Here is a 27,782-nt window from a genome sequence, read left to right on the forward strand (position 1 = left end):
TAATTTCAACAAAATAAATGTTTTACTAGTCCAAAAGAGCTAAATATAATTAAATCAAAAGAAACCTAAAAAGTAGTCCATATGTTTTGAAACTTTGAAATGCATTCTTTGTAAATATGGCAGAGGGAAAATCACAATAAAAACGACAAAATATTTAGAACACAAAGAAAATAAAAATGCATATCAGAACTTATGGATCTACAGTAACTTTTTTCCTCCATAATTCAGGTTTGGTTTGCTGTTCTTTTCTTGCATTCTGAGTTGGAAAAGGCTTAACTCATTTAAAAATATTTCCCTTTTACATATTTTTGTTTAAGACTAGAGAGTTTCAACATTAGAAAATCTGTTATTTTAATATACCTGATATTTTTAGCAATTTGGGAGTAGAAGGTAATTCTCCTAATCTAATGTGTTTCCACTGAAAGTGGAAAGATCATACTTAATGGTGTAACATTAGAAGCATTCCCATTAAATGTGGAAGCAAAATAAGAATGATTCTTTGAAGAAAATCTTAATCACATTAGCAACAAAACTATCAAGTACTTAAATGCTATAGATAAAACAAGATGTATACATTCTCTATGAAAAAAAGTCATTATTGAAGGACATAAAAGAAGACTCATAAATATAATGTATACATGGATAGGAAAAGTCATACTGGTTTAAAAAAATTATTTTTAAATCCTCACCTGAGGATATTTTTTCATTTATCTTCAGATAGCTGGGGAGAGAGAGAAGAGAGAGAGGAGAGAGAGAGAGAGAGAAAACCATCAATATGAGAGACACACTGATTGGTTGCCACCCCGACCAAGGCCAGGGACCAAACTGCAACCAAGGTACATGCCCTTGACTGGAATCGAACCCGAGATTCTTCGGTCCACAGGCCAATGCTGGAAGAGTCATATTGTAATGATAACAGTTCTCTTCATATTAATCTATAAAATCATTGTGATTCCCATCAAAATCTCAGTATGTTTTATAGAACATATTAAGCTGATACTAGCATTCATCTGGAATAGCTATAGTGGTTTAAAAATATGGTCTTCTGGCCTTGGCCAGTTTGGCTCAGTGGTTAGAGCGTCGGCCTGAGGTCCAGAGAGACCCGGGTTCGGTTCCCGCTAAGGGTTTGTACCTCGGTTGCAGTTTGTCCCCGGCCCTGGTTGGTCGTGCGGGTGGCAGCCACTCGATTCGTCCCTTTCACATCGATGTTTCTCTCTCTCTCTCTCTCTCCTCTCTCTCTCTCTCTCCCTCTCTCTTCCTCTCTCTCCCTCCCACTCTGTCTGTACAAAAAATGGAAAAATGTCCTCAGATGAGGATGAAAAAAAAAAAAAAAAGGTCTTCTGGAACAGAAAGGTTATTTAAGAATTCTCATAATTAAGACGGTGTGGTCTTGGTTTAGGTGTAGGCATATAGATAAGGTGACCATACATCTCCGTTTGCATAAGACAATTTCAGTGTCGCATGAGGCAACATTGAAATTACCTATTGTCCTGGTAATTATTAATAGGCTCTCTTTTACTATTAAGAACTGTTCAGTGAAATTGCATAGGAAGTCCTGAAACAAATCCACTTTATGATGTAGGTGGTAGTATAAGTCAATGATAAAAGGATGTCATTCATTAAATGGTATTGGAACAGAAAGAAATATAATCAGCCTTTATTTGACACTACACACAAGAGATTAATTCCAGGTAAATTAAAGATTTGAAGTGAAAAGTAAAACTTTAAAACTTACAAAGTATAGGACACTATCCTTATGGCTTTTGGAAGGAGAGCATAAGGGAGATTTCATAAGACAAAAAGCACAAATTATGAGAGTAGAATGGTGGTTGCTAGTGCATGAGAGTGGGGGGAATAGTGTTTGGTAAAAGGGTCCAAATTTTCAGTTATAAGATGAATAAGTTCTGAGGAGCTAATGTACAACATGACTGTAGTTGATAATACTGTATTGTATAATTGAAATTTGTTAAGAGTGTAGAACTTGTGTTCTCACCAAAAAAATAAATAAATATGAGAGGTGATGGATGTGTTAATTAATTTGATGATGGGAATCCTTTCACTGTGTATATATAAAATCATATACTTTGTTATAATTTTATTAGTCATTTATACCACAGTAAAGCTGAAAAAAGTGAGAAAAAGATAAATGATAAAACTACGTTAGGATTAAGAATTTTTTTTTTTCTTATTTGTTTGTTTTTTAAATAAGAAAGTATAAACAATGTGGAAAAACAAGCCCACATGCTGGGAGAAGACATTTGTAACACATGTAACTAAGTTTGAATAAACAGAATTTTAGAAGATTAACCCAAACCCCCAAAACATACAATACAGAGTATTTAAAAAAATGGGAAGAATAGTAACTATTAACTATCATTTTACAGAACAGGGATCTAAGATGACCACTGATAACATAAAAATGATTGTCTGCCTTACTAGTCATCCTGCTAGTATAGTTGAAAATGCACATGTCTTCATCTCAGCAATTCCACTTCTACATGTATAACCTGGAGAAATGTTCACATATGAATGAGCACCAGCAGATGTTTATAAAAAGATTCATCTAAGCATTTTGTGTAATAGCAAAATAAAATTTAAAGCAAGCTAAAATTGTTGGAAACAGTCTAAGTTCCATCAGCAGGGGAATTGAGAAATACATTTGGTGTCTGAAAGTATTCCAGTCCTGTCTGGCTGGTGTGGCTTAGTGGTTGAGCATCGACCCATGCACCAAGAGGTTGCTGGTTCGTTTCCTGGTCAGGGCACATGCCCCAGTTGTGGGCCTGATCCCCAGTGGGGGGCATGCAGGAGGCGGCCAGTTGATGTTCTGTCTCATCGATGTTTCTCTCTCTCCCTCTCAGTTCTTCTCTCTGTAAAATCAATAAAGGGGGCAAAAATTTTTTAAAAAGAAAGAAAATATTCCAGTCTGGCCAATGTGGCTCAGTGGTTGAGCGTCGACCCATACAGCAAGAGGTTGCCAGTTCGATTCCTGGTCAGGACACATGCCCAGGTTGTGGGCCTAGACCCCGGCGGGGGGGGGGGGGGGGGAGGGGGGAGGCGGGAGCATGTAGGAGGCGGCCAATCGATGTTCTCATCGATGTTTCTATCTCTCCTGCTCACTTCCTCTCTCTATAAAATCAGTAAAGGAAAAAAAAATTAAAGTATTCCAAATAGAAATTAAAATGAACTAGAGCAAAATGTATTAATATGGCTATATTTTAAACGTAATATTAGAGTAAAACTAGGTTGCAAAACACTATGTACAGTTTTGTATCAGTTATAAAGCTTAAAGACATTTAGGAAAATATTTTACATAGCCTTATGGTTCTATCTGTATATATTACTAATGTATGCACGGACAGTGGTCTGAATTTGGCCCATTGGTCATAATTTGCCAACTTGTGATGTATGACACATTCACAGAAGTTACTTCAGTAATTGAGGCAGTACTGACATTATCCCCTTATTACAGGTGGGAAAATTGAGATTTAGAAACCATAAATGGCATCATTCAGGTTAGATGAAATACTGTGTTCCCGTTAACCATATGGCAATAGAAATTTTTTTATCTATGTAATGCTTATAGAAGATTCTTTGTCTTCCTCTAAAAGTAGAGTGAATTGTGAAGGTCTCATCTCCTGGTTTTACACAATTATAATCTTTAGAGTATGTTTAGAAACTCAGCATTGCTGGGTCTTTACAAAATCATTTTATGTATGATTTTCCCAAGGCTTGCAACATGTTTTATTATTCAGATGGAGAAACAAATACAAAAGTTGGTATGGCTTAATTTATTATTAGTTAGATTTGGATATCTTACAAGCCATTGACTTAACATCAGTAGATAGCTTTATATAAAATAGAGCACTAATAAACAGTTGTTTCTGTTGTTTTCCAAAATCAGATTTATGAAGCAGTTGCTTTGTTTTGTCATGACCTGCAGTAATTGAGAATTTATTTATCTACATTTATATCCAGGGTCTAGGAAGTATATTTTTCCTTGTTTAATTTCATGGGCTAGAAGTTAGTATGGTTGGTAGGTATTAAGTAATTATGGCTCTTCTCTGTGTGCAGAAAGTAGGACTACCACAGTCACATTGGAATATGTGCAAATTTGAAGGTAGGATGGTAAGATTATTTAACCTGAATAAAAATTACCACAGTATGTTTTTCTTTTATCTCCAGCAGAAGGCTGAAATGACTTACGTTTAAGAAAGTGTTAATATATACCAGAGCCAGGATTTGAACCTATAAAATAGTCAAATAGATGTTAGTAGAGTATTAATTTTAAAAGAAGTTAAGATTTTTAAACAAAATTGTTAACCGATTATCTGATTATGTTTATTATTCCAAACTAAAAATGGAATGTATTTTTTTCAGAGACATCAAACCTGACAATATATTGATGGATATGAATGGACATATTCGGTTAGCAGATTTTGGTTCTTGTCTGAAACTGATGGAAGATGGAACGGTAAGTAAAGATAAATTTTAAATTCTTTCACCCACAGACTTTTTTTTGGCTACTTGTCATCTTTATCTGTTTAGAAACCATTTATTTATATTATCCTTCCATTTATCCATCCATTTATCCATCCATCCATCCATCCATCCATCCATCCATCCATCTCTCTTTCTATGCATCATCTTCTTCCACAAAGGCATTTAGGCATATTTATTCATAATAGGGCTTGTCTATAAAATCATATGCCATTTTAACTGTTCATACTAATGATCTGAAAATGGTTACATTATGCTGTTTGTGAGACCCATGTTTTTTCTTTTTGTAGCTGTACTGTTTATTGTTGTACTTGAGATCTTTTTACATTTCCAGATGGGTAAAGAAAATAAATCCTACATGGAAAAAGAAAATGTGATTTCTTTGCTTTTGTTTTATTTTTTTGTCTTTCTTTTCTAGTTGATTTTCCTATGGAACTGTGTTAAAAAAATGAATGCTTTTATCAGAAAATCCTCTAGGTTGATTTAGTTTCATATTACCATTTGCTTTAGTTCTACTAACTCTGGGCCCCTCTGTTGAGTTTTCTTTCACTTACGTAAAAGTTTATATGCCCCAATTTTATTCTCTGGTTTGTTTTGGTTTTTGTTTGTACTTCAGTTTCCTGGCTATATATCTCAGGTCCAAATATATATAATTTTAATTGGCAGAAACATTTTTAGAGAGCAGTTTAGTAAAATACATTCTAAAGACCATGAAAATGTCATATTATTCTGGACTAATAATTTGACTTCTGAAAATTTATCCTAAGGGTGTAACTTAAAAATAAAAAAGCCCTTACCTGAGGATCTGTTTCTTGATTTTAGAGAGGAAGGAAAAGGAGGGAGGGAGGGAGGGAAGGAAAGAAGGAGGGAAGGAGGCAGGCAGAGAGAAAGAGAAAGAGAGATTGCGATATTGAGAAACATTGATTGGTTGCCTCCTGTATGCACCCTGACTGGAGATTGAACTCTGCAACCTAGGTATGTGCCCTGACCGAGAATCAAACCCGCAGCCTTTTGGTGCATGGAACGACACTCCAACCAACTGAGCCACCTGGCCAGGGAAGGAGGTAACTTTTTTTAAAAAAGATTATATTCTGCCTCTGGCCATGATGGAGGGAGTAATTGGTACCAAATTGTCTTTTCACTATAAACAACAGTAAAACTAGACACAATATTTGAGACAACTGTTTCAGGCAATGGACAGCAGATAGCACTAGACTGTTAGTTCTGGAGGAAATTAGTTTGTGATGTGTGCCGCACAATTTTCCAAGATTGGGACACTTTGCTGTTTCTGATGCAGAAAGCAGAGTTACAGCAGAGTTTGGTAGTCCTGCTGAGCTAAGGAGAAAGAAGTCAGAGTTGAGTTAGCTAGGGCATCTGGATTCTGCAGAGCTTGACAATGGAGAGAAAGGAGTTGTGTAGAGAGAGGGCCTAAAGTAGCGGTTCTCAACCTGTGGGTTGCTACCCCTTTGGAGGTCGAACAACCCTTTCACAGGGGTCACCTAAGATAATCGGAAAACACATATTTTCAATGGTGATTCATAACAGTAGCAAAATTATAGTTATGAAGTAGCAACACAAATAATTTTATGGTTGGGGGTCACCACAACATGAGGAACTGTATTAAAGGGTTGTGGCATTGGGAAGGTTGAGAACCACTGACATAAAGTATTCATGGGTGGGGGATACCTCGTGATGTTTGGGCTATGCATATGCAGTATAAGACTATATAAGACTTACCAAATAGTTGATGCTCTTCATTTGAAAATGGAACAGATTACTGGAAATCAGGGAATCCTGGGGGGAGAAATAGTGCTAGGGAGACAGTGGAATATTGGCCCTGGAGAGCTAGTTAACACTTTTATAACATGTAAGACTTATCCTAAACCTGTCTAACAGCCTGAATCCAAGTCATTATAAGACCATAGAGTATGAAAGTGGCCCTCCAAAACGTGGCACTTGAGTCATAGACTTTCTGTAAATCTTCCCTCTGAGTACAACCATAATCCAACCCATGTTCAAAGAGATAAGCATTTTTATTTATCTGTTTAAATAAGAATTTATTTTCTTCAGAGGAAGATAACAGAAGTCATACTTTCTACAGTGTCTTATTGACAATGACCCACATTCAGTCAGAAATCACTAGACTAAACAGAAATGGAGGGTAGAGTATAGACTGTGATACAGAGTTAAAAAATAAAAATTGTTGTCCTGGCTGGTTTGGCTCAGCAGTTAGAGCATTGGCCTGCAGACTGAAGGGTCACAGGTTCATTTCCCGGTCAAAGGCACATACCGGGTTGCGGGTTTGATTCCTGATACCAGTTGGGGTCATGCAGGAGGCAACCAATCAATGTGTCTCTCTCACATCAATGTTTCTCTTTCTTCCTCCCTCATTCCCTCCAACTCTGAAAAAAAAAGGGAAAATATCCTCTGGTAAGGATTAACAACAACAAAAATTGTCTGTAGAAACCTGGTTAGCACAGATGTTGGATTTAGCAGACATGTAATGAAACAATCATAAATGTTTAAAGAATCAAAGGAAAAGAGGAATGGGGAGGATGGTGTCAATGGTGAAAAAAGGAGGGACATCTGTAATACTTTCAACAATAAAGATTTAAAAAAAGAATCAAAGGAAAATATAGTCTTAAAGATTACACAGATAAGGAATTTCAGCGGAAAAATCAAATGGACCTTTTAGAATTTGAAAAGTACACTAATAGAAATAAAGAATTCACAAGAGGTTGTTAACAGTGGTTTAAAGACGAGAGAAGAAAGCTAGTGACTTTGAAGACTAATTGATAGAGGTTATCCATTCTGAAGAACAGATAAAAAGATTGAAGCAAAATAAAATACAGGCTCAGAGTTCCCTATAATTGGAATCCTAAGAGAAATTATTTAATGTGTTTGAGAGAAAGTAATTGCTCAATTACTTTAGCAATTTAGAGATAGGAGCAGAAAAGATTTGTAGAATTGATGGCTCAAACTTACCAAGTGTGATGAAAAACACAGATCTAAGAATCTTGGCATATTTCAAGTTTGCAAAAAAAAAATTATACCTGGTCATATCACAATAAAACTGCTGAAAATTAGAGATGAAAAAAATAGTTGAAAGCAACCAGGAGAAAAAACACATTACATATTCTATTAAAAATGGTAAAAATGACCACTGACCCCTCATCGGAAATCATGGAATGATATCTTTAAAGTGCCGAAAGAAGAAAAAAATCTGTAAACCAAAACTTCTATATTAAGCAAAAATATCCTTCAGAAATAAAGGTGAATTAAAGACATTTTCTGATAAATGAAAATGAGAGATTTATATCTAGTAGGCCTGGATGCTAAAGAATGTCTTTAGGCCAAAGGAGATGATACTGTTTGGGGACTTAGATCTATAGGATAAAGAAAATTAGGTAAAATAAGTGGATAAAGAAAGAAAGACTATATTATCTTTTTAAATTTACATAAAAGGCATCTGTTTAAAGCATAAATAAGAACATTGTCATGTGGGATTTATAACATGTAGAAGTAAAAGATATGTCCACAGTCACACAAACAATGTAAGAGGGGTACATGTAATTATACTGCTCCAAGATAACGGCATGTGTTATGTGGGAAGTGGATAGTGCCAGACATGACGTGAGAATGAAGAAATAGCATGGTAGTCTTGCCGAGTTGGGGGAACAGATTAAAGTCAGGGAGGCATCGGGAAATTGTGGACCTCAGCTTCAGAGAGAAGAGATCTATACTGTAAAAGAACCCTAGGGGAAGAGCTAGTATTTCCCTAGTCCTACATTTATAAGCCCCTTAGACCAAAGCTGGGGCTCCTCTCCTAGGGTCTAATATCCAGTCTTCCAAATCCCTGTGTATTCCAGAATGCAGTTAGTACTATTTCTTTCTATATGGGTTTCCCCTGATCAAATTTATGTCTGAAATCCTGGTGTGTCTTCCTAGTCATTTTTTATTGATATCTCGAAATAGTTTCCCTGGACATAATAGCATGTTGGTCCGCCATTTAGAAATTAGAATGAAGAAAACTTGATACATTTTTTTATTCTTTACCCGAGGATATTTTTCTATTTATCATCAGATAGACTGGGAGGGATGGGGAGAGAGAGAGAGAGAGGGAGAAACATCGATGCGATAGAGCCACATCAACTGGCTGCCTCCAGCATAACTTGACCTGGGCTGGGGAGGAACTGCAACTGAGGTATGTTCCCTTGACTGGAATGGAACCCGTGACTCGTTGGTCTGTGGGACAATCTCTAACCACTGAGCAAAACCGGCCAGGGCTATACTTTTTTTTTCTTTATTGATTTTAGAGGGAGAGGGAGAACGAAATAGAAACATCAGTGAGAGAGAACATCAATTGGCTGCCTCCTACATGCCCCCCTCTAGGGATTTGGCCCATAACCTGGGCATGTGCCCTGACCAGGAATTGAACCAGTGACCTCTTGGTGCATGGGTCGATGCTCAACCATTGAGCCACACTGTCTGGGTGAAAACTTTATACTTGTTTTATTTCCATTTTATTTTCAAAGTGATCTATGTGTATGTTAGGAAGACATCACACAAAGACAGTGTTCCTTTGTCATAATTCTTCCCATTTCCAAATCTGTTTTTCTAGAGGTAATCACTTAAAAGCCTTTGGCTCTTCTGCCATTTACTTACCTAGTTCTTTTTTTTTTTTTTTAATTAATTAATTTTTGTTACAGATGTTTCTCCTTTTTCCCCCACTGATTCCCCCCTCTCCCTCCCTCCCTGCCCTGTCCCAGTTTTGTTGTTCATGTCCATTGTTCATGCACACATGCATATAAATTCTGTGGTTTATCTCTCCCCCACCACCCCCTTTTCTGGGGATTGTCAGTCTGTACCCCACTTCCACATCTCTGGGAGTACCCCATTCCTCAGACTGTTATGTTCATTATATTCCACAAATAAGTGAGATTATGATACTTTTCTTTCTTTCTTTGGCTTGTTTCGCTTAGGATGATACTTTCCAGGCCCCTCCATGTCATCTCAAAGGATAAGAGATCTTTCTTTCTTATAGCTGCATAGTACTCCATTGTGTATGTGTACCACAGCTTTTTTATCCATTTGTCTACTGATGTACATTTGGGCTGTTTCCAGATCTTAGCTATTGTAAATAGTGCTGCTACGAACATGGGGGTACATATATTCTTTCTGATTGGTGTTTCAGGCTTCTTAGGGTATATTCCTTACTTATCTAATTCTTTTATCATATTTGTGCTACTGTCATCTTTTTTTTTAAAATATTTTTTTTATTGATTTTTTTTCAGAGATAGAGGAAGGGAGAGAGAAACATGTGAGAGAGATATATTGATCAGCTGCCTCCTGCATGCCCCTCACTGGGGATTGAGCCCGAAACCCGGATATGTGCCCTGACTATGAATCAAACCAGGACTTCCCTGTCCATGGGACGACATTCAGTCCACTGAGCCACACTGGGCCGGGCGCTACTGTCATCTCTTGATTATTGATTAATTAGTTTTAGATGTTATCAATTAATTTTTACCATGGAAGATGAAGATTCAGATCTCTTATCCCATCTCACCCAACCTATATGCTTCTCTCTGTCATCCCAATGCAGTTATTATACAATCTTTCATTGACTCTTGTTCAGTTTTTTTATAGTTATACAAATATTATTCATAGCTGTGCCATGCAGTTTAATTACATTTTTTTTTCTTGAACAACTTTTTATTCTCCCTGTAGTGACTATTTTGCTTAGTTTTCTAACTTGCACCTATTTATCTCGAAACTCTCCACCATATGTTAAGTAATTTAGCAATTCCTTTCTCTCAGACACATTAAATAATTTAGTTATTTCCTTTATCCTTTGGTGATATTCATTCTGGAGTCTTCCATTCTCCCATTCTAACCTAGAGTGTTCTGTAGGTTGACTGCAGAACTGTCATCCTAGTACTTTAATTCACTGTGTTGCTCTCTAGTATTGGATTCTCACCCCTTATGTCCTCATTTGGTGGTATCTGACTGAGAAAGGTTCCATTGAAAATAAATATTTCATAGTTTTGCATGTCTGAAATGCATTCATTTCTACCCTCTTACTTGGTTGATAATTTGTCTGGATATGGTATTAGGTTTGCAATTATTTTTCTTGTAGAATTTAGAAGACATTGCATTATCTTTTGATTTACTGTTGAAACATCTCTGATGCTATTCTAATACTCATTCCTTCTATTATAACCTTTCCCCCCTACTCTGGAAGCTTTTAGGATGTTATTATTCTTAGTGTTCTGAAGTGTTAGGATTATGTGACTTTGTATGGGTCATTATTTATTACCAGGGCAACGATCACAATTTTAACCTTTCTCAAATTTTGTGACTTTCCAAATCAAGTTTCAGCTTGCTTTGTGGCTGTCACATCAGAGTGAAAACTATACCATCTTAATCACTATACCTTTGTTGTTTTTTTTAATCCTCACCAGAGGATATTTTTACATTTATCATCAGATCGAGTTGGGGGGAGGAAGGGAGAGAGAGAAACACTGATGTGAGAGAGACACACCTATGTGAGAGAGACACACAGACTGGTTGCCTCCCACACAACCCTGTCCAGGGACTCTGTCCAGGGCTGGGGACGAACCATAACCGAGGCACATGACCTTAACTGGAATCGAACCAGTTATTCTTTGGTCCGTGGGCTGACACTCTAACCGCTGAGCCAAACCGGCCAAGGCAATCACTATACCTTTGTAAGAAGACAATTTCTGTGAGGGGCAGGGTATTCCTTTATAATTCTTTTTCTTCCTTTAAAATTTTCTTGGCTATTCTTGCCATTTGTTTTTTCATATGATTGTTAGAATTCTATTATTGGTTTTTGTTTTTTGTTTTTTAATTTATCTTCAGATAGAGTGGTAGAGAGAGAGGGGGAAAGACAGAGAAACATCGATGTGAGAGAGACACATCAACTGGTCGCCATCCACATGACCCCAACCGGGGCTGGGGACAAACTGTAACCAAGGTACATGATCCTAGCGGGAACTGAACCTGGGACTCTCTGGTCCACTGGCCGACGCTCTAACCGCAGAGCCAAACTGGCCAGGGCTATATTATTATTTATTTATTTATTTATTTTTTGATATTTTGTTCAGATAGAGTGTAGAGTGGGGGAGAGAGAGAGAGAGACATCGACATCGACATGATAGGGACACATCGAGTGGTTGCCACCCCCACAACCCAACCAGGGTAGGGGACAAACTGCAACCGAGGCACATGCCCCCAGCGGGAACCGAACCTGGGTCTCTCTGGTCCGCCGGTCGATGCTCTAACCGCAGAGCCAAACTGGCCAGGGCTATATTATTTTTTTATATACATATGTATACATACATGCAAATATCCTTTCACAAACACAAGCTTGTAGACTTGCATTAAATTTAGAGATTTAAATTTCCAGATGTGTATAATATGGAATTTTACCATCCATGAATGAGGCATCTCCATTGCTTTAGGTTTTCTCTTATGTCTGTTAGTGAAGTTTTAAAAGAATATTCACTATAAATTCATTACCTTTAAAATAGTGTTAGATCTGTTCTTAGGCACCCTGTGGATTTTTTTGGGGGTGGTGGGACTATTATAAATCAGTTTTCAAAATTTGCAGTTTGATAGCTTGTTGCTGTTTTTTAGGACCACAGTTGATTTTTGTATATTTATCTTGAACTGTCAGGCTTGCTAAATATTTTCATTAGTTCAAAATAATTTGTAGATTTTTCTATATAGACAATTTTATAATGCACAGATAATGACCAGCTTTGGGTTTTGTCCTTTCCAATCTTTATGTATGCTACTTTTTTCTCTTACCTTGCAGTCAGTGACCTTCAGTACAATATTAAATAGAAGTGGTAATAGGGGGCTGCTTTGCCTTGTCCCTAACTTTAATAGTGTTTTTTCAAATTAAGTATGATGTTTCCTGTAAGCTTTTAGTGCATACTCTTTATTGGATTAAGGAAATTTGTGTATCTGATTACTGTGAGTTTGTTGTTATTTTTGTAATTAAATGTCTTTTCTGTATTCACTGAGATGATATTAGGGTATTTTTTCCTTAATTTGTTAATCTGATGAATACATAGGTTATCCAAGTTAAATCTTTCACTCTGTGGATCAACATAACTGTGTTTTGAAGTCGTATTGATATATCTGAACAAATTACTAGATCAACTCTGCTAAAATTTTATATTAGATTGTTATCTGAGATTCATACCTGAGATTATTCATATTTGATATTGCAGTATAATTTTCTTCTCAAATTGTTGTTGTTGGGTTTTTATTTTTTAGGTTATTTTAGCCTTATAAAATGAACAGGGAAGCCATATCTTCTCCACTTACCTGTTTTGGCTCTAGAATAGTTTATAAAATACAGGGGTTATCTGTCCCTTATATAATTGGTACAACTCACTTTTAAATTCCCTTTGCCTTGGTGAGGTTTTGTTTTCTTCTGTTTTATGTTTGTTTTCCAGGTAGATTTTATACTATTGATTCAAATTTTTCAATGGTTATAGGTCTGTTTGGTTTTCTATTTCTTCCTGAGTCAGTTTTGGTAAGTTATATTTTTTTTCTATGAACATTGTCTAATGTTAATGAGTTGTCAGTTTTATTGGTATAAAGTTGTTTAGGTTACATTCTTCCTAGTTATAAGATCTGTTACATGTGTGGTTTTATCCTGTTTTCAGTGCCAATGTTGTTTGTGCTTTTCCTTCATGGATTTTGATATAGAGCATTTTACTATTTTTTAGTTCTAAATATTTTCCAACTTTAGCTAGAACTCTTCTGTGGACCATTAATTATTTAAATGTATTCCTTTTAATATCCAAAATATTGTATTTGCTTATTTATTTCTAATCTTATTTTAATGGAGAATGGGTCTATTTGATACCAGTTTTCTGGCATTTGTCAAGATTTGCTTTTTGACGAATGGATAAAAAAGCTGTGGTACATATACACAATGGAGTACTATGCAGCTATAAGAAAGAAAGTTCTCTTATCCTTTGAGACGACATGGAGGGACCTGGAAAGTATCATACTAAGCGAAACAAGCCAAACAGAGAAAGACAAGTATCATATGATCTCACTTATTTGTGGAATATAATGAACATAACAGTATGAGGAATGGGGTAGTCCTAGAGATGTGGAAATTGGGTACAGACTGACAGTCCCCAAAAGAGGGGGTGGTGGGGGAGAGAGAAACCACAGAACTTACATGCATGTATATATGAACAATGGACATGGACAACAAAGCTGGGGACAGGGTGGGGAGGGAGAGGGAGGAGGGACTCAGTGGGGTAAAAAGAAACATCTGTAACAAGAATAAATAAATTAATTAATTTAAAAAAAAAATAGCCATCAAACCCCAAAGGAAGCCCTGAATTTAGGAAAAATTCTCACCCATAAGAATATTTTTACAGAATTTTATGTTTAGCCATATTCTTAAAACTCTTTAGTTACTTCTTAACTCTTTATAAAAATGTGATGGGTTTTTCATAGTAAAAGATGATCACTTAGGAGCAAAAAAAAAGATTTGCTCTATGATTTTGTAATAGCTCCCTTTTTACATGTTTTTTGAAAGAATTTTTTTTTTTTCTAATTTTGGGATGCAGGTTTCTATATATGTCCATGAGATTAAACTTGTTAACTGGTTCAATTTTTTTATATTCTTACTAGTTTTATTTCTTTCTGATGTATTACCTTTTATTTAAAAATCTTTAATATGATATTAAATTATCAGTGTTTTCCTATAACCATCAGAATCTTTACGACTCTTTTGTAGCTATGTTGTTAGTTACATATTATTCAGAATTGCTGTTCTGGAGTGTTTTCTTTTATAATTAACTTAATAAATTTTTTAAAAATCTTAATGAGTTTGGCTTTAGAATCTATTTTGACTTATATTAATATAGGTTCCTTAACTTTATTTTGTTTAACATCTTCCCGGCATATCTTTTATGTCCCTTTTCACATTTCAGTGTCCTTATGTTTAGGTTCATCCCTTTAAAACAGAGTATTTCTGATTTTTTAAAAAATGTTTATTTTGGCCCTGGCTGGGTGGCTTAGTTGGTTTTAGCATCATCCCGTACACCAAAAGGTCACAAGTTTTCTTCCCAGTCAGGACATACATCCAGGTTGTGGGTTCAATCCTCAGTCAGGGAAAGTTCAGGAGGCAACCGATCGATATTTCTCTCTCATATCCCTGTTTCTCTCTTTCTTTCCCCTCTCTCTAAAATCAGTAAAAAAAAATCCTTGGGTGAGGATTAAAAAAAAATGTTCATTTTCGTTTTATTTGTCATGCAGTGTGACAATGCTGTATTTTAATAGGTGAATTTGATCTGATGAATTCCATGATTTTAGATATACTTGTATATATTCCTAGTATCCTCTCTTGTGCTATTTACTATAGATTTTGCTTGTTTGTTTGTATATACGCTCGTTGTTGTTGTTGTTGTTTTCTGTTTATCCTTTCCTGCCTTCTATTGGCTTGGTCAAATTTAGTTTTATTTCTCTTTTTCTTGTTTTGGAAGTTATGCATTCTGTTTCAAATATTTTAATGTTTATCTTTAAAATTTTCACATTTATAGTTTACCTAAAATATAGAGTTAATCAGTTTTTTCTACCATATTCCTAATTAAAACAAGAAACTTAGTGTATTTTATGCCATATACAAAAATGAACTCAAAATGGATCAAAGACCTAAATATAAGAGCTAAAACTTAAAACACTTGGGAGAAAACATGGAGGGGAAGCTTATGACATTGGATTTGGCATTGATTTCTTGGGTATGATACCACACAACAGGCAACTAAAGAAAAATAGATAAACTGGACAACATAAGTAAAAATTTCTGTGCATAAAAGGACACAATCACATTGGTGAAAAGGTAACCTATGGAATGGGAGAAAATAGTTGCAAATCATGTGTCTGATGAAAGTGTTAATATCCAGAATATATAAAGAACACCTATAGTTCAATACAAATAACCCAATTGAAAATGAGCAAAGATCTTGAATAGACATTTTTCCTAAGAAGATATACAGATGGCCAACAAGCACATGAAAAGATATTCAACATCACTAATCTTTATGGAAATGCAGATCAAAACCACAATGAGATACTGCCTCATACCGATTAGGATGGCTACTATAAAAAAAAACAGAAAATAACAAGTGTTGACAAAGATGTAGAAAAATTGGAACCCTTGTGCACTGTTGATGGGAATGTAAAATTCTATAGCCTCTCTGGAAACAGCATGGCAGTTCTTAAAGAAATTAAAAATAGAATTACCATATGATCCAGGAATTTCACTTCTGAGTATATACTCCATAAAATTGAAAACAAGGATTCAGAGAGAGATTTGTACACCATGTTCAGTAGCAGCATTATTTACAGTAGCCAAGAGGTGTAAGTAACTTAGGTGTTGATTAACAGATAAATGGATAAGTAAAATGTATATGAATACATTGGAATATTATTCAGCCTTAAAGGAAGGAAATTCTAATATGCTACAACATAGATAAACCTTGAAAACATTATGCTAAGTGGTATCAGCCAGACATAAATGGACATAGAAAGTACAGTGGGCCCTGGCCGGTTTGGCTCAGCGGTTAGAGCGTTGGCCTGCGATCCAGAGAGACCCGGGTTCGGTTCCTGCTAAGGGCACGTGCTTCAATTGCAGTTAGTCCCTGGCCCTGATTGGGTCGTGCGGGTGGCAGCCACTCAATGTGTCCCTTTCACGTCGATGTTTTTCTCTCTCTCTTTCTTCCTCTCTCTCCCTCCCGCTCTGTCTGAATAAAAAATGGAAAAAATGTCCTCGGGTGAGGATTAACAAAAATTAAAAAAAAAAAAAAAAGAAAGTACAGTGGTAGTTGCCAGGGCCTGAGAAGAGGGGGGAATAAGGGAGTTATTGTTTAATGGGTACAGCTTCAGTTTTGCATGATGAACAGAGTTCTAGAGTTGGATGTTATAATTGCACAGCAGTGTAGATGTACTAGTGCCACTGAACTGTACCCTTAGAAATGGTTATGATAATGAATTTTGTTATGAGTACTTTACCACAATTAAAAACAATATTTAAGCCCTGGCCAGTTTGGCTCAGCAATTAGAGCATTGGTCCGAGGACCAAAGAGTATCGGGTTGGATTCCATTCAAGGGCATGTACCTCAGTTGTGGTTTGGTCCCTGGCCCTGGTTGGGGTCTTGCAGGAGGCAACCAATCGGTGTGTCTCTCTCACACCGATGTTTCTTTCTCTCTCTGTCTCCCTCCCTCCCTTCCACTCTATCTGAAGATAAATGGAAAAATATCCTTGGGTAAGGATTAAAAAAAAAAAAAGTAAAAAGTAAATAAAGATAAATGTTTAAAAAAAACCACCAAGAAACTTAGACCATTTTAATCCGAATTGCTCTCTTAGTAACTTGTTTTCTAGTATTTTAGTTTCATCTTATATTTTTCAATCTTCAAGTAGTCTCCTCCTCCTCGGCCACCTCCTTTTCCTTCTCCTCCTCTTCCTACTCCTCATTGTCCTCTTCCTCCTTTTCTCTGTCATTACTAGTATCTTTTTTCATAATTTTACTAATTGTAAAAGTTACAAAGTTTACTAATATCTTTGTTCACAATTGCTTCTAGTATCACATCCTTCCATCTGGGTTAAACTTATTTTATGAGGTATGTTCTTTAGTGCTTCTGTTTGTCTGAAAGGGTCTACATGTGGTAGTTCACTCAGTCTTTGTGTGAAAATGTCTTTATTTAACCCTCATTCCTGTATTGTAATGTTGGTAAGTAGGAAATTAAATTTTTGCAATCATTTTGTCTTTGAAGAAAGAGTTCTTTTTTCTTACTGCTATGATAGTATTAATAATTCAGCTGTCACTCTGTCATTCCTTGCTATGTAATCTCTTTTTGTTCTTTAATGTTTTTAATCTTTTTGCTTTTGGTGCTCTGTATTTTATATACATATATATATTTTTTTTTTTATTGATTTATTTTTTAGAGAGAGAGAAACATCAATGTGGAAGAGAACATTGATCGGCTGCCTTCTGCACACCCCCTACTGGGGGTGGAGCCCACAACCCAGGCATGTGCCCTGACTGGGAATCAAACCGGGACCTCTCAGTCCATGGGATGACATTGAATTCACTGAGCCACACTGGCCAGGTGGTGCTCTGTATTTTTATTTATTTTTTAATCCTCACCCGAGGACATTTTTCCATCTTTTGTACAGATAGAGTGGGAGGGAGAGAGAGGAAGAGAGAGAGAGAGAGAGAAACATCGACGTGAAAGGGACACATCGAGTGGCTGCCACCCGCACGACCAACCGGGGCCGGGGACAAACTGCAACCGAAGTACGTGCCCTTAGCGGGAACTGAACCCAGGTCTCTCCAGACCGCAGGCCGACGCTCTAACCGCTGAGCCAAACTGGCCAGGGCTGGTGCTCTGTATTTTTTAACTATAGTGTATATAGAAGTGTATCTAGTTTTATTTACCTTTTCATACCTTCCACAGATTTACTATGTTTTTTATTTCATTGACTAGTTATTGTTTTTGATTTCTAGGACTCCTACTTGATTTTTTTTTTTTCATCTTCTGCTTTTGATTAAAAATAAAATAAAATGTCAAGTAAATTTAAACATATTTATTTCATGAAGTGGAACTGATAATTGTTAGGAGTTTAATTGTATTGTTCAGATTTCTGACTTTTACTTAGTGGAATGTTTACTTATTTAGTTTATAATATTGGATTGCAAGCTCATCTTCAGTGTACTTTTATGTGTGAAAATTATATATAGCCAGGTTTGAGCATGTGTTCTCTAGAGTAGTTTTGAATTTGTTATGCCAGGCTTTTTGGGGCACCTAACCTGGTGCCAATGTTTTTGCCAGTTTCTTGGCTTGAGAACTTCTGTACTGCAGAAGCACTGTGAATTAAAATCCCAATGGTGGGTCTCTGACCTAAAGTTATGGGTTTTTAGAGGAGGAGGTTTTCTTAGAATATCAGCTGCAATCTGAGTAGGCAAAATGTCTTATCTTTCTCTGCTGAGTGGCAGATTTTTGAAATTCATCTTTTTGTTTACAGTATACCCTCTAGGGCAGTGGTTCTCAACCTGTGGGTCATGACCCCTCTGTTCTTTTTTTAAAAGCTTGTTTTATATTTATAAAAAATGGTTGTTGTATTTTATCTAGTATTTTTAAGAGTTTGCAACGAATGAGTTTTCAAATTACTTAATCTCAGTATTGCCAAAGAGGAAGTCTATTCTAATGATTATTAAGAATGATCATTTAGTCCAGAAAATTCAGAATATTAACCGTTATTCTACCTTGAGAATATTTCTTTTTCCGATATGTTCTTTTAAATCATATAAGGAACCAATTTTCTTTTACTTTAGAGTATCTTACAAAATTTATTCCCAAGATCTTTTTTAGCTGTCATTTTCTAATTGATATCCAACTTGCCCTAACTAACTATATGCCCAACTATTTTTCTCTATTGGGACTTTATTTTTTGAAAGCTATATTTTTCCTTTTTTATAGTTCTCTAAATTAATAAGTAGTTTGCAGGACACTGTCATCATTTTTTTCCTTAAGTTTCCATTAAAGTATTTAAAAATAATCTCCAGGTTGGTTATAAGTATTAGCCAAGTTTTTTCAGGGATTTCCCCCCTATAACTAATGGTAAAATTTTTACAGCTCCAGTGTTTTATACGTACCTGTTAGACAGATTATCAATAAGACTGTTCTATCTGATGGAACAAAGGCAGACAGATATAGGTATATATGAATCAACTGTGAATTACTGTCAACACAAAAAATACCAGTTAAAAAAAAGAGACTCTTTGAAACTAAATATTCAGTATTATGGCTGTGATGTTTAAATAATATTGTTACCCTAAATGTGTCAATTAAATAATAGCTATAATAAAGGTTCTATAGTGTTGTGAAATCTTGAGAACTATTAGCATGGAGATTATGTAAAATTTAACTTATATATATAAGGAGGCTAAATTCAGATAATGACAAAGTTGTAGTTACGAGATACTATCTATTGTGTAAGTACTTGTAAATATTTTTTATTTAAAATGATTTATTTCTAAAATATTATAATAGATTACTAAAAATATGAACTTCTTCAGGTCCAGTCCTCAGTGGCTGTTGGAACTCCAGATTATATCTCTCCTGAAATCCTTCAAGCCATGGAAGATGGAAAAGGCAGATATGGACCTGAGTGTGACTGGTGGTCTTTAGGGGTCTGTATGTATGAGATGCTTTATGGAGAAACACCATTTTATGCAGAATCTCTGGTGGAGACATACGGAAAAATTATGAATCACAAAGTTAGTATGCTTTACTGTTTTTCAAATTAATGTAAATAATACATATAATTAATGTGATATTTGAAAATAAAATGTTTTTCTAAAAATAGTATACATTCTTATTTCTGTGCTAATAGGGGACATGACAAATATGAAAAATCAAAGTCTATTATGCATAAAATTACGTGTTTTATTAGTGGAGAAGGTAATAAGTAGGAAATTAAATGGTTTCTAGTAGAATCATAAGCAGATTGTTTTTTTGTTTTTTTAATCCTCATCTGAGGACATTTTTTCATTTTTATTCAGATAGAGTGGGAGGGAGAGAGAGAAGCATCGACATGAAAGGGACACATCAAGTGGCTGCCTCTCGCATGACTCCAACCAGGGCCAGGAACGAATCGCAACCGAGGTACATGCCCTTGACCAGGACCAAACCCGTGACTCATTAGTCTGCAGGATCATGCTCTAACTGCTGAGCCAAACTGGCCAGAACTAAGCAGATTGTTATTAATCATTACTATTACAGTATAATCATGACCAGAATGCATTTAAAAATTCTCTGCCTTAGTAGTGATAAATGAAATGCAAATTAAAATAAAAATGATATACTTTTTTCCCTGTCAAATTGATAAAGATGAAAAGAAAAACAGTACTCTGTACTGTAAATGATCCAGTGAGATGGACATTATTGATAGGAATATAAATTGATGTAGTCTTTTTGTCTTTAAAAAATGGTTGGCACTTTTGATTGAGCAACTTCGGCTGTAGGAATCTACCCTAAAGAACTCAGTAGAGTAAAGATGTATGTACTAGAATACCTCTCCAGTATTATTTACGATCACAGAATATTGAGAACAATCCACATGCACAATAGGAATGAATTAATAAAACTCTAATCCACTTAGCACCAAGTGAAATAGAAATAGATTGTTCTTAATAAGAAAAGGAAGGTTTTTATTGATCAGAAAATTATGAGCAGTTGCAAAAACTGGGACTTTGACTAGGAGTACCCCATAAAGGGAGTGATAATCTATTCTTTTTAATTTATTCTACTGACACATTTATGATTACTTGCTTCACGCATGTATAAATCAGCTTTATAGAAATTATGCTCTTCCTTGTTGCAAAGATAATCTGATAAATAGTGATGAAGAGTTAAAAGACAATAGCTACAAAGTTGTAGAAAGCATTAAAGCATGTCAGAGAGAAGTCATTGTACTATAACATGATTGTTTAGAGCACAGATGTTGGGAGTCAGGCAGATTCAGTTCAAATCCCAGCTCTACCATTTACTAGTGTGTGGCCTTGAGCGAATTGCTTGAGCTCTGTGCCCTTGTTTTCTCGTCTATAAAAATTAGGATAATAGTAATACCTACCTTAGATGATTGTTGTGAGGATTAAAGAGTAAAGCACTTTCAGTAGTGTCAAGTACATATTATATTCTTTTAAAATGTTTATTATACCCTGGCCAGTTTTCTCAGTGGTTAGAGCATCAGCTTGCGGACCAGAGAGACCCGGGTTCGATTTCCGCTAAGGGCATGTACCTCACTTGCAGTTTGTCCCTGGCCCTGGTTGGGGTCATGTGGGTCGTAACCACTCAATGTGTCTCTCTCACATTGCTGTTTCTCTCTCTTCCTCCTTCTCTCCCTCCCACTCTATCTCAAGATAAATGCAAAAATGTCCTCGGGTGAGGATAAAAAATAAATAAAAATAAATAAAATGTCTGTTATTATTTATCATTAATATGTGGCTTATATGAACCATCTGTACACCTGAAATATTCAGGCAAATTCTATTTTTTAGTGAGTTTTCTTGATTCTGACAACAGTTTAAGGTATTTTAGCATTTAATTTATTCTTACTACAGTGCATGTATGACTAAATCACATATGAAATTAAAAGTTTTTTTAGGAAGACATTCTTTTCCCATTTATTCCTGTATTTTCTTCTTTATTTGTACTTTCTATCAGTATATTATTAGATATTATTTTAAAAGAAAATTATTTTCAAGAAAATAAATGTTAACCTACTTAGTTAAATACTGATTTACATTTTGTTTCTATTATTTGTTTAGGAGAGGTTTCAGTTTCCAGCTCAAGTGACAGATGTGTCTGAAAATGCGAAGGATCTTATTCGAAGGCTTATTTGTAGCAGAGAACATCGACTTGGTCAAAATGGAATAGAAGACTTTAAGAAACACCCATTTTTCAGTGGAATTGATTGGGACAATATTAGAAACTGTGACGCACCTTATATTCCAGAAGTTAGTAGCCCAACAGATACATCGAATTTTGATGTGGATGATGATTGTTTAAAGAATTCAGTGAGTATGACAGTGTGAAGTTCTGTCCCCATTCTTTTTATATGGTTATAAAGTAATTTTATGGACCACCTTATCAATGATCTGTCAAACGGTTATGGCTTCTAGTATTTATTCACAAATTCAAGAAATTAAGTGAGTGTACAGAGGCAAACATAGTTATTCATGACTGGGAGCAAAATTAAAATTCAAAGGTTTACTACTTAGATTAGTTATGCCATTAGGTTTCCTAAGAAAAGGACAAATTATGTGCTTTATAAAGTGTATTCATGATGACAAAGCAAGGAGGTTGGCAAATCTCTCCTTATAAACCACCACGAAACTAGACAAACTTGTCGAAATCAACCATTTTGGGGCTTGACAAATTAACCTAAGGTAAATAAACTGAGAAGCATCTATTCATGAAAAACCACTGAACCTGGTTAAAAACAGCTCCCTCTCCATCCCTCAGCTGGGTGGAGCAGTAGAGCTGCTAGCATGGAGCTACTTAGAAACTTGGCAGCTTCGCTACCAGAGGGGCTGCCTTGATTTGGAGAGCTAAGTACCCACGCCAGTAGTACTACCACTAGAAACAGCCAACTTGGTAGGAAACGATGGGCCAAGAAAATCTATAGCTTTACTAGCCTGAAGTTGTAGCCCTGTTTGAGGCAAGTAGCAGATCAGCACGTTAGCCAAATGTTCAACTCTTTTTAGCTTGTGGTCAGTACTAAAACAGGCCAGCATAGTTTGTCAGCCTCTGCCCTAAACTATTAGGTTATATCAAATTAGAATTTAAAAAACTAAGAGCATAACATTTTTGGGTTTGTTTTTTTTTGCCTTTTTTAGCCTTCTTAATGTGACTTTTTATTTATCTCAATTACTTTATTACTGTTTTAATTCTAATGGCATAACTAAGAATTTTAATTTTAATCTTATATCACTTTTCACTATTCAGTAAATACCGTATTCAAGATAAGAGAAAGACAAGTACCATATGATTTCATTGATAGGTGGAATCGAATGAACAAAATAAACTAACAAAATAGAAGTAGACTCATAGACAGAGAGAACAGACTGACAGCTGTCAGAGAGGAGAGGGAGGTTGAGGGGCTGGTTGAAAAAGGTGAAGGAAATAAGCAAAAATACCCAAAAAACCTAATAGACACAGATAACAGTATAGTGATTACCAAAAGTGGAAAGAGGGGTGGAGGAAGTAGGAGAGGGTAAAAGGTGAATCAGTGGTGATGAAAGGAGACTTGACTTGGTGAACACACAATGCAATATACAGATGATGGATTATATAATTGTATACTTGAAACCTATATAATTTTATTAACCAATGTTACCTTGATAAATTCAATATAAAAATCTCTCTTAGACTTTCCTCATCGGTGTTTTATTACAGGAAATATATTTACTGCTAACAGAAATTGAGTCATTCCAAATTAAATACATAATACAGTCAGTTCTGTTCCATATAGTTGCCGTGAGCACTGTAGTTGTGAATGTTGAACCATTGTTTCTAGGAGAAGGTAGGGTTAGGTTCCTGTGAACCTGTGGTCAAGATATTTTCATCAACAGATCAGTACATAACCTTATTTTATGTGTGTTTCTATTTAGAGACACCTTATTTAATAGATATTGCTAATTAATTAACATTGGACTCACAGCCAGCTGCATGCCTGAACGAAGCTTATCTGACACATCTTTGTAGTAAGGCATGTCACAGTCTTCTTGCTTTGGAACAAAAGATGGCAGTTGAGCCCTATGTTTGGAGGCCACTTTAACAGCAAAAGCACCCATAAAAAGAATGAAAATGTGAAAAACATGGTGCGCTTAGACTCTGAAAAGAACACTTGTTTACAGTGTGAGAGAGGAAATGAGAAGGCAGAGCGGCCCCTTGTTCAAGTCCAGCTGGGAATGTGTGTGTAGGCAAATTGGATTTTTCTTTGCACTTCACATGTCTGCTAAAGTACTGTGAATATTGATTTTGGGTTACAAATAAATTTTATTGACCAGAAACATTTAAAAATACGGACTACATAAAATATGTCTGTACTCACTATCAGTCAGACTTGTCATCTTTATTTTCATTTTACTAGAATTTTACAATAGAATGTTTATGGTCTAAATATTATATCACTAAACATCTGTGCCAAACATATCAGTGTTTCTAAATTGAACAGTCACATATTTCCTATTTTCAGTTAATATTTATAGCCCAACCTACAAGTCATAATTATTTATTTCTTACGCGATGTTTTTACCTCCTGTAGGAAACGATGCCACCACCAACACATACTGCATTTTCTGGCCACCATCTGCCATTCGTTGGTTTTACCTATACTAGTAGCTGGTAAGTTTGAGGAGTTAATATAATTTGGACAATTTAAAGCAAATAAAAATGAATTGTGGTTTAAAATCTATAATGTATAAGATAATTTTTTATATCAAAAATTTAATAGAGTGAAGCTACTGCTGGAATAAGTTAGACATTCAAAATGAATAGAACATAAAAGAATCATAACTCATTTTGGAAGAGAAAGAATAGGACAAATAGCTCAGAATCTAACTATTAACAATGGGGCAGGAATTTGAAGAGTTCCTTTTCTATTGAATAAATATTCTCTAGGTGTCAAGAATCAGAACTTTTAACTCACTAATCTTTTCTTTTTTATCCTCACCCGAGGACATTTTTGCATTTATCTTCAGATGGGGTCAGGGGAGAGAAACATCGATGTGAGAGAGAGACATCGAGTGGTTACCACCCACATGACCCCAACTGGGGCCAGGGACAAACCACAACCGAGGTACATGCCCATAGTGGGAACCAAAATCAGGACTCTCTGTTCTGCAGGCCAACGCTCAAACACTGAGCTAAACTGGCCAGGGCTCAACTCACTAATCTTAACCATCTTTGCTGACCCTGATTCCACTCATATTTTCTCTTTACTCCTTAACCAGTTAAAATTTCAATGATAATAATTGTAAACACTCCTTAAAAATGCCCCCTCAATTCCTTGACCATCTCATTTTGTTACACTGGCTTTGCTAAGCTGACATTCATCGTTACAACTCAGTTTTCTGCCTGTAACTGTGCAGTGTCTAGGAAAAAATCTGTGACCATTCTTCCTGGTCTCACTTTAAGGTCCTGATTACCAACCTCAAGTGTCCCTTTTTACTGCCTGGCAAATATACCGTATTACCCTCGTGTATTCACGCTTCCACTCTCTCAGATACATCTATTTCGGATTGTATACTTTCCTCTGAAACCTGTCATCTTTACTCTCACCTGATGATCTCTTCTCTTTCACTAAGAGGTTGAAGCAAACAGCAGACAACTTCCACAGCTCCCATCACCGCATTTATCACCTACATACCTTGAACCATATGCTTTTCTTTTCTTTTTTATCCTCACCCAAGGATATTTTTCCATTTATTTTCAGCCAGAGTAGGAGGGAAGGAGAAAAGGAGACAGAGAGAGAGACAGAGGGAAACATCAACATGAGAGGGACACATTGACTGGTTGCCTCTTGTGTGACCCCAACCAGGGCAGGGGACGAACCACAACCGAGGTATGTGCTCTTGGCTGGAATCAAACTCGGGTCTCATTGGTCCGCAGGCTGACGCTGTAACCACTGAGCGAAACCGTCCAGGGCTCATATGCTCTTCTTTTTAGGCAAGAACTGTGAGCTGCTTCCCTCCCCTCTTACCTGCTCTAGTGCACTGCTTGCTTTTATCTCATAGGTTTTTTCCCCTTCTGTGTCATTTGTATCACATCATTCACATCAGCCCACAGACTTGCAGTTTTTTTCTCCCATCTTAAAGCAAAGTGTAAAATCTCTCTTAATCCCACTTTCTTTACTCGCTACCAACCATTTCTCTGCTCCACATTATAGCAAAATTACTTCCAACTGTTATCTATATTGTCTTTTTTTCCTCATTCTATACCACTGATACCACTGATACCACTCTAGTCAACGTGGTACTCCCATCACTTCACGCATACTGCTTTTATCAATGTTACCACCAACCTCCATGTTGCTAAATGTAATGACCAGTTCTTGGTCTTAGTCTCACTTATTTACTCAGTCTCATCTTATTTGTCATGATTCCTTCCCATTAAAACACTCTCTTTTCAGCTCTGGCCGGTTTGGCTCAGCGGTTAGAGCGTCCGCCTGCGGTCCGGAGAGACCCGGGTTCGATTCCCGCTAAGGGCATGTACCTTGGTTGCAGTTTGTCCCCGGCTCTGGTTGGTCGTGAGGGTGGCAGCCACTCGATGTGTCCCTTTCACATCGATGTTTCTCTCTCTCCCTCTTCCTCTCTCTCCCTCCCACTCTGTCTGTACAAAAAATGGAAAAATGTCCTCGGGTGAGGATAAAAAACAAAACAAAAACACTCTCTTTTCAAAGTACTTATAAGGCATAGAGAATCACTTTATATGTCTGATTCTATCTACTATAACTCTTCCCCTTGCTCACTCCACTCTAGCCACTCAGGTCTCCTCTCTGGCCAGTGGACATCATGCCAATCATACTCTTGTTTCAGGGCTTTTGCACTTCTGTTCCATATGCCTAGAATGCTTCTCCCTGATATTTCCAGAGTCCCCTCTCTGAACTTTATACAAAGTTACTTTCTGAGTAATGACTTTCCGAACCTCTTTATCTAAATTTTTATTTCCTCCCTCTCAATACTTCATTTCCCCCTTTCCTGCTTTTGTTTTCTCCTTAGCATTTAACATTATCTAATGTACTGAATATTTTACTTATTTATCTTGTTTATTTTTGTCTCTATCACTGGAATATAAACTCCACATTGGACAAGTTTTGTTCGTTGCTGAGTGTTCAGTACTTCAAATATTTTTATTTAAATTGTATTGCATTAAAGTAAGCATTTTACTTTTGAATTCCAGATTCCAGTAAAGAGGGCCATGGTTGGTGCTTTTGACTAATTCACTTAGATGGTTGCAGTGTTTTAAACTACCAATAACCCTTCAACAAACTTCATTTTATGATTTTTGGTTATTAAAATAAATACAGGGTAATTTAAGTTTTCATTTTAATAAATGCTTCTAAAAGGTTATTTATGCTGATTTTGAACCCCCCCAAAAAGTGTTTTACAATGACTCTAGATGGTGACCTGTAAACAGATGTTCAAATCCATGATTTAAATGAATGGTTTCAGAAGGATATTATTTTTCTTCAAACATTTTGTTTCAGTGGAAACCCACGTTTTGTTGTTTTTTCCCTTCAGTGTTCTTTCTGATAGGAGCTGTTTAAGAGTTACAGCTGCTCCCACTTCACTGGATCTTGATGTTAATGTTCAGAGGACTCTAGATAACAACTTAGCAACTGAAGCTTATGAAAGAAGGATTAAGCGCCTTGAACAGGAAAAGCTTGAACTTAGTAGAAAGCTTCAAGGTAAATATATATTTAAGATAATATTTTTCCTTTTAGAGTTGGGCTCACAGTGTTAGGAACTGTTTATTATAAGGGCTTGTTTTATCTTGAAAAGAACATTTTTAGACAAAATCAAGTAGACAAAATTTAGTAGACAAAATAAAGTTGTAGAAATTTATGCAGAATACAATATAATATTTATGTAAAGTCACAAAATTAAAATAAACAAAATGACATTTGTTTTCCACAGGTGTTTGTGTGTATA

General features: G+C 35.9%; 1 protein-coding gene across 6 annotated transcripts in view; it reads left to right on the forward strand.

The window, feature by feature from the left end:
• Nucleotides 1-27,782, forward strand: part of CDC42BPA (CDC42 binding protein kinase alpha) — a 222,747-nt gene that overhangs the window by 82,687 nt on the left and 112,278 nt on the right. For all 6 annotated transcript variants that reach the window (XM_036277347.1, XM_036277348.1, XM_036277351.1 and 3 more), the window contains 5 exons: nt 4,378-4,471; nt 19,641-19,841; nt 21,894-22,142; nt 24,395-24,474; nt 27,372-27,538. In XM_036277347.1, the coding sequence (XP_036133240.1) occupies nt 4,378-4,471; nt 19,641-19,841; nt 21,894-22,142; nt 24,395-24,474; nt 27,372-27,538 (791 nt within the window). The remainder of the gene's footprint in view (nt 1-4,377; nt 4,472-19,640; nt 19,842-21,893; nt 22,143-24,394; nt 24,475-27,371; nt 27,539-27,782) is intronic.

This window comes from Molossus molossus, unplaced genomic scaffold (genome assembly GCF_014108415.1).
Source record: "Molossus molossus isolate mMolMol1 unplaced genomic scaffold, mMolMol1.p scaffold_m16_p_23, whole genome shotgun sequence".
Lineage (NCBI taxonomy): Eukaryota > Metazoa > Chordata > Mammalia > Chiroptera > Molossidae > Molossus > Molossus molossus.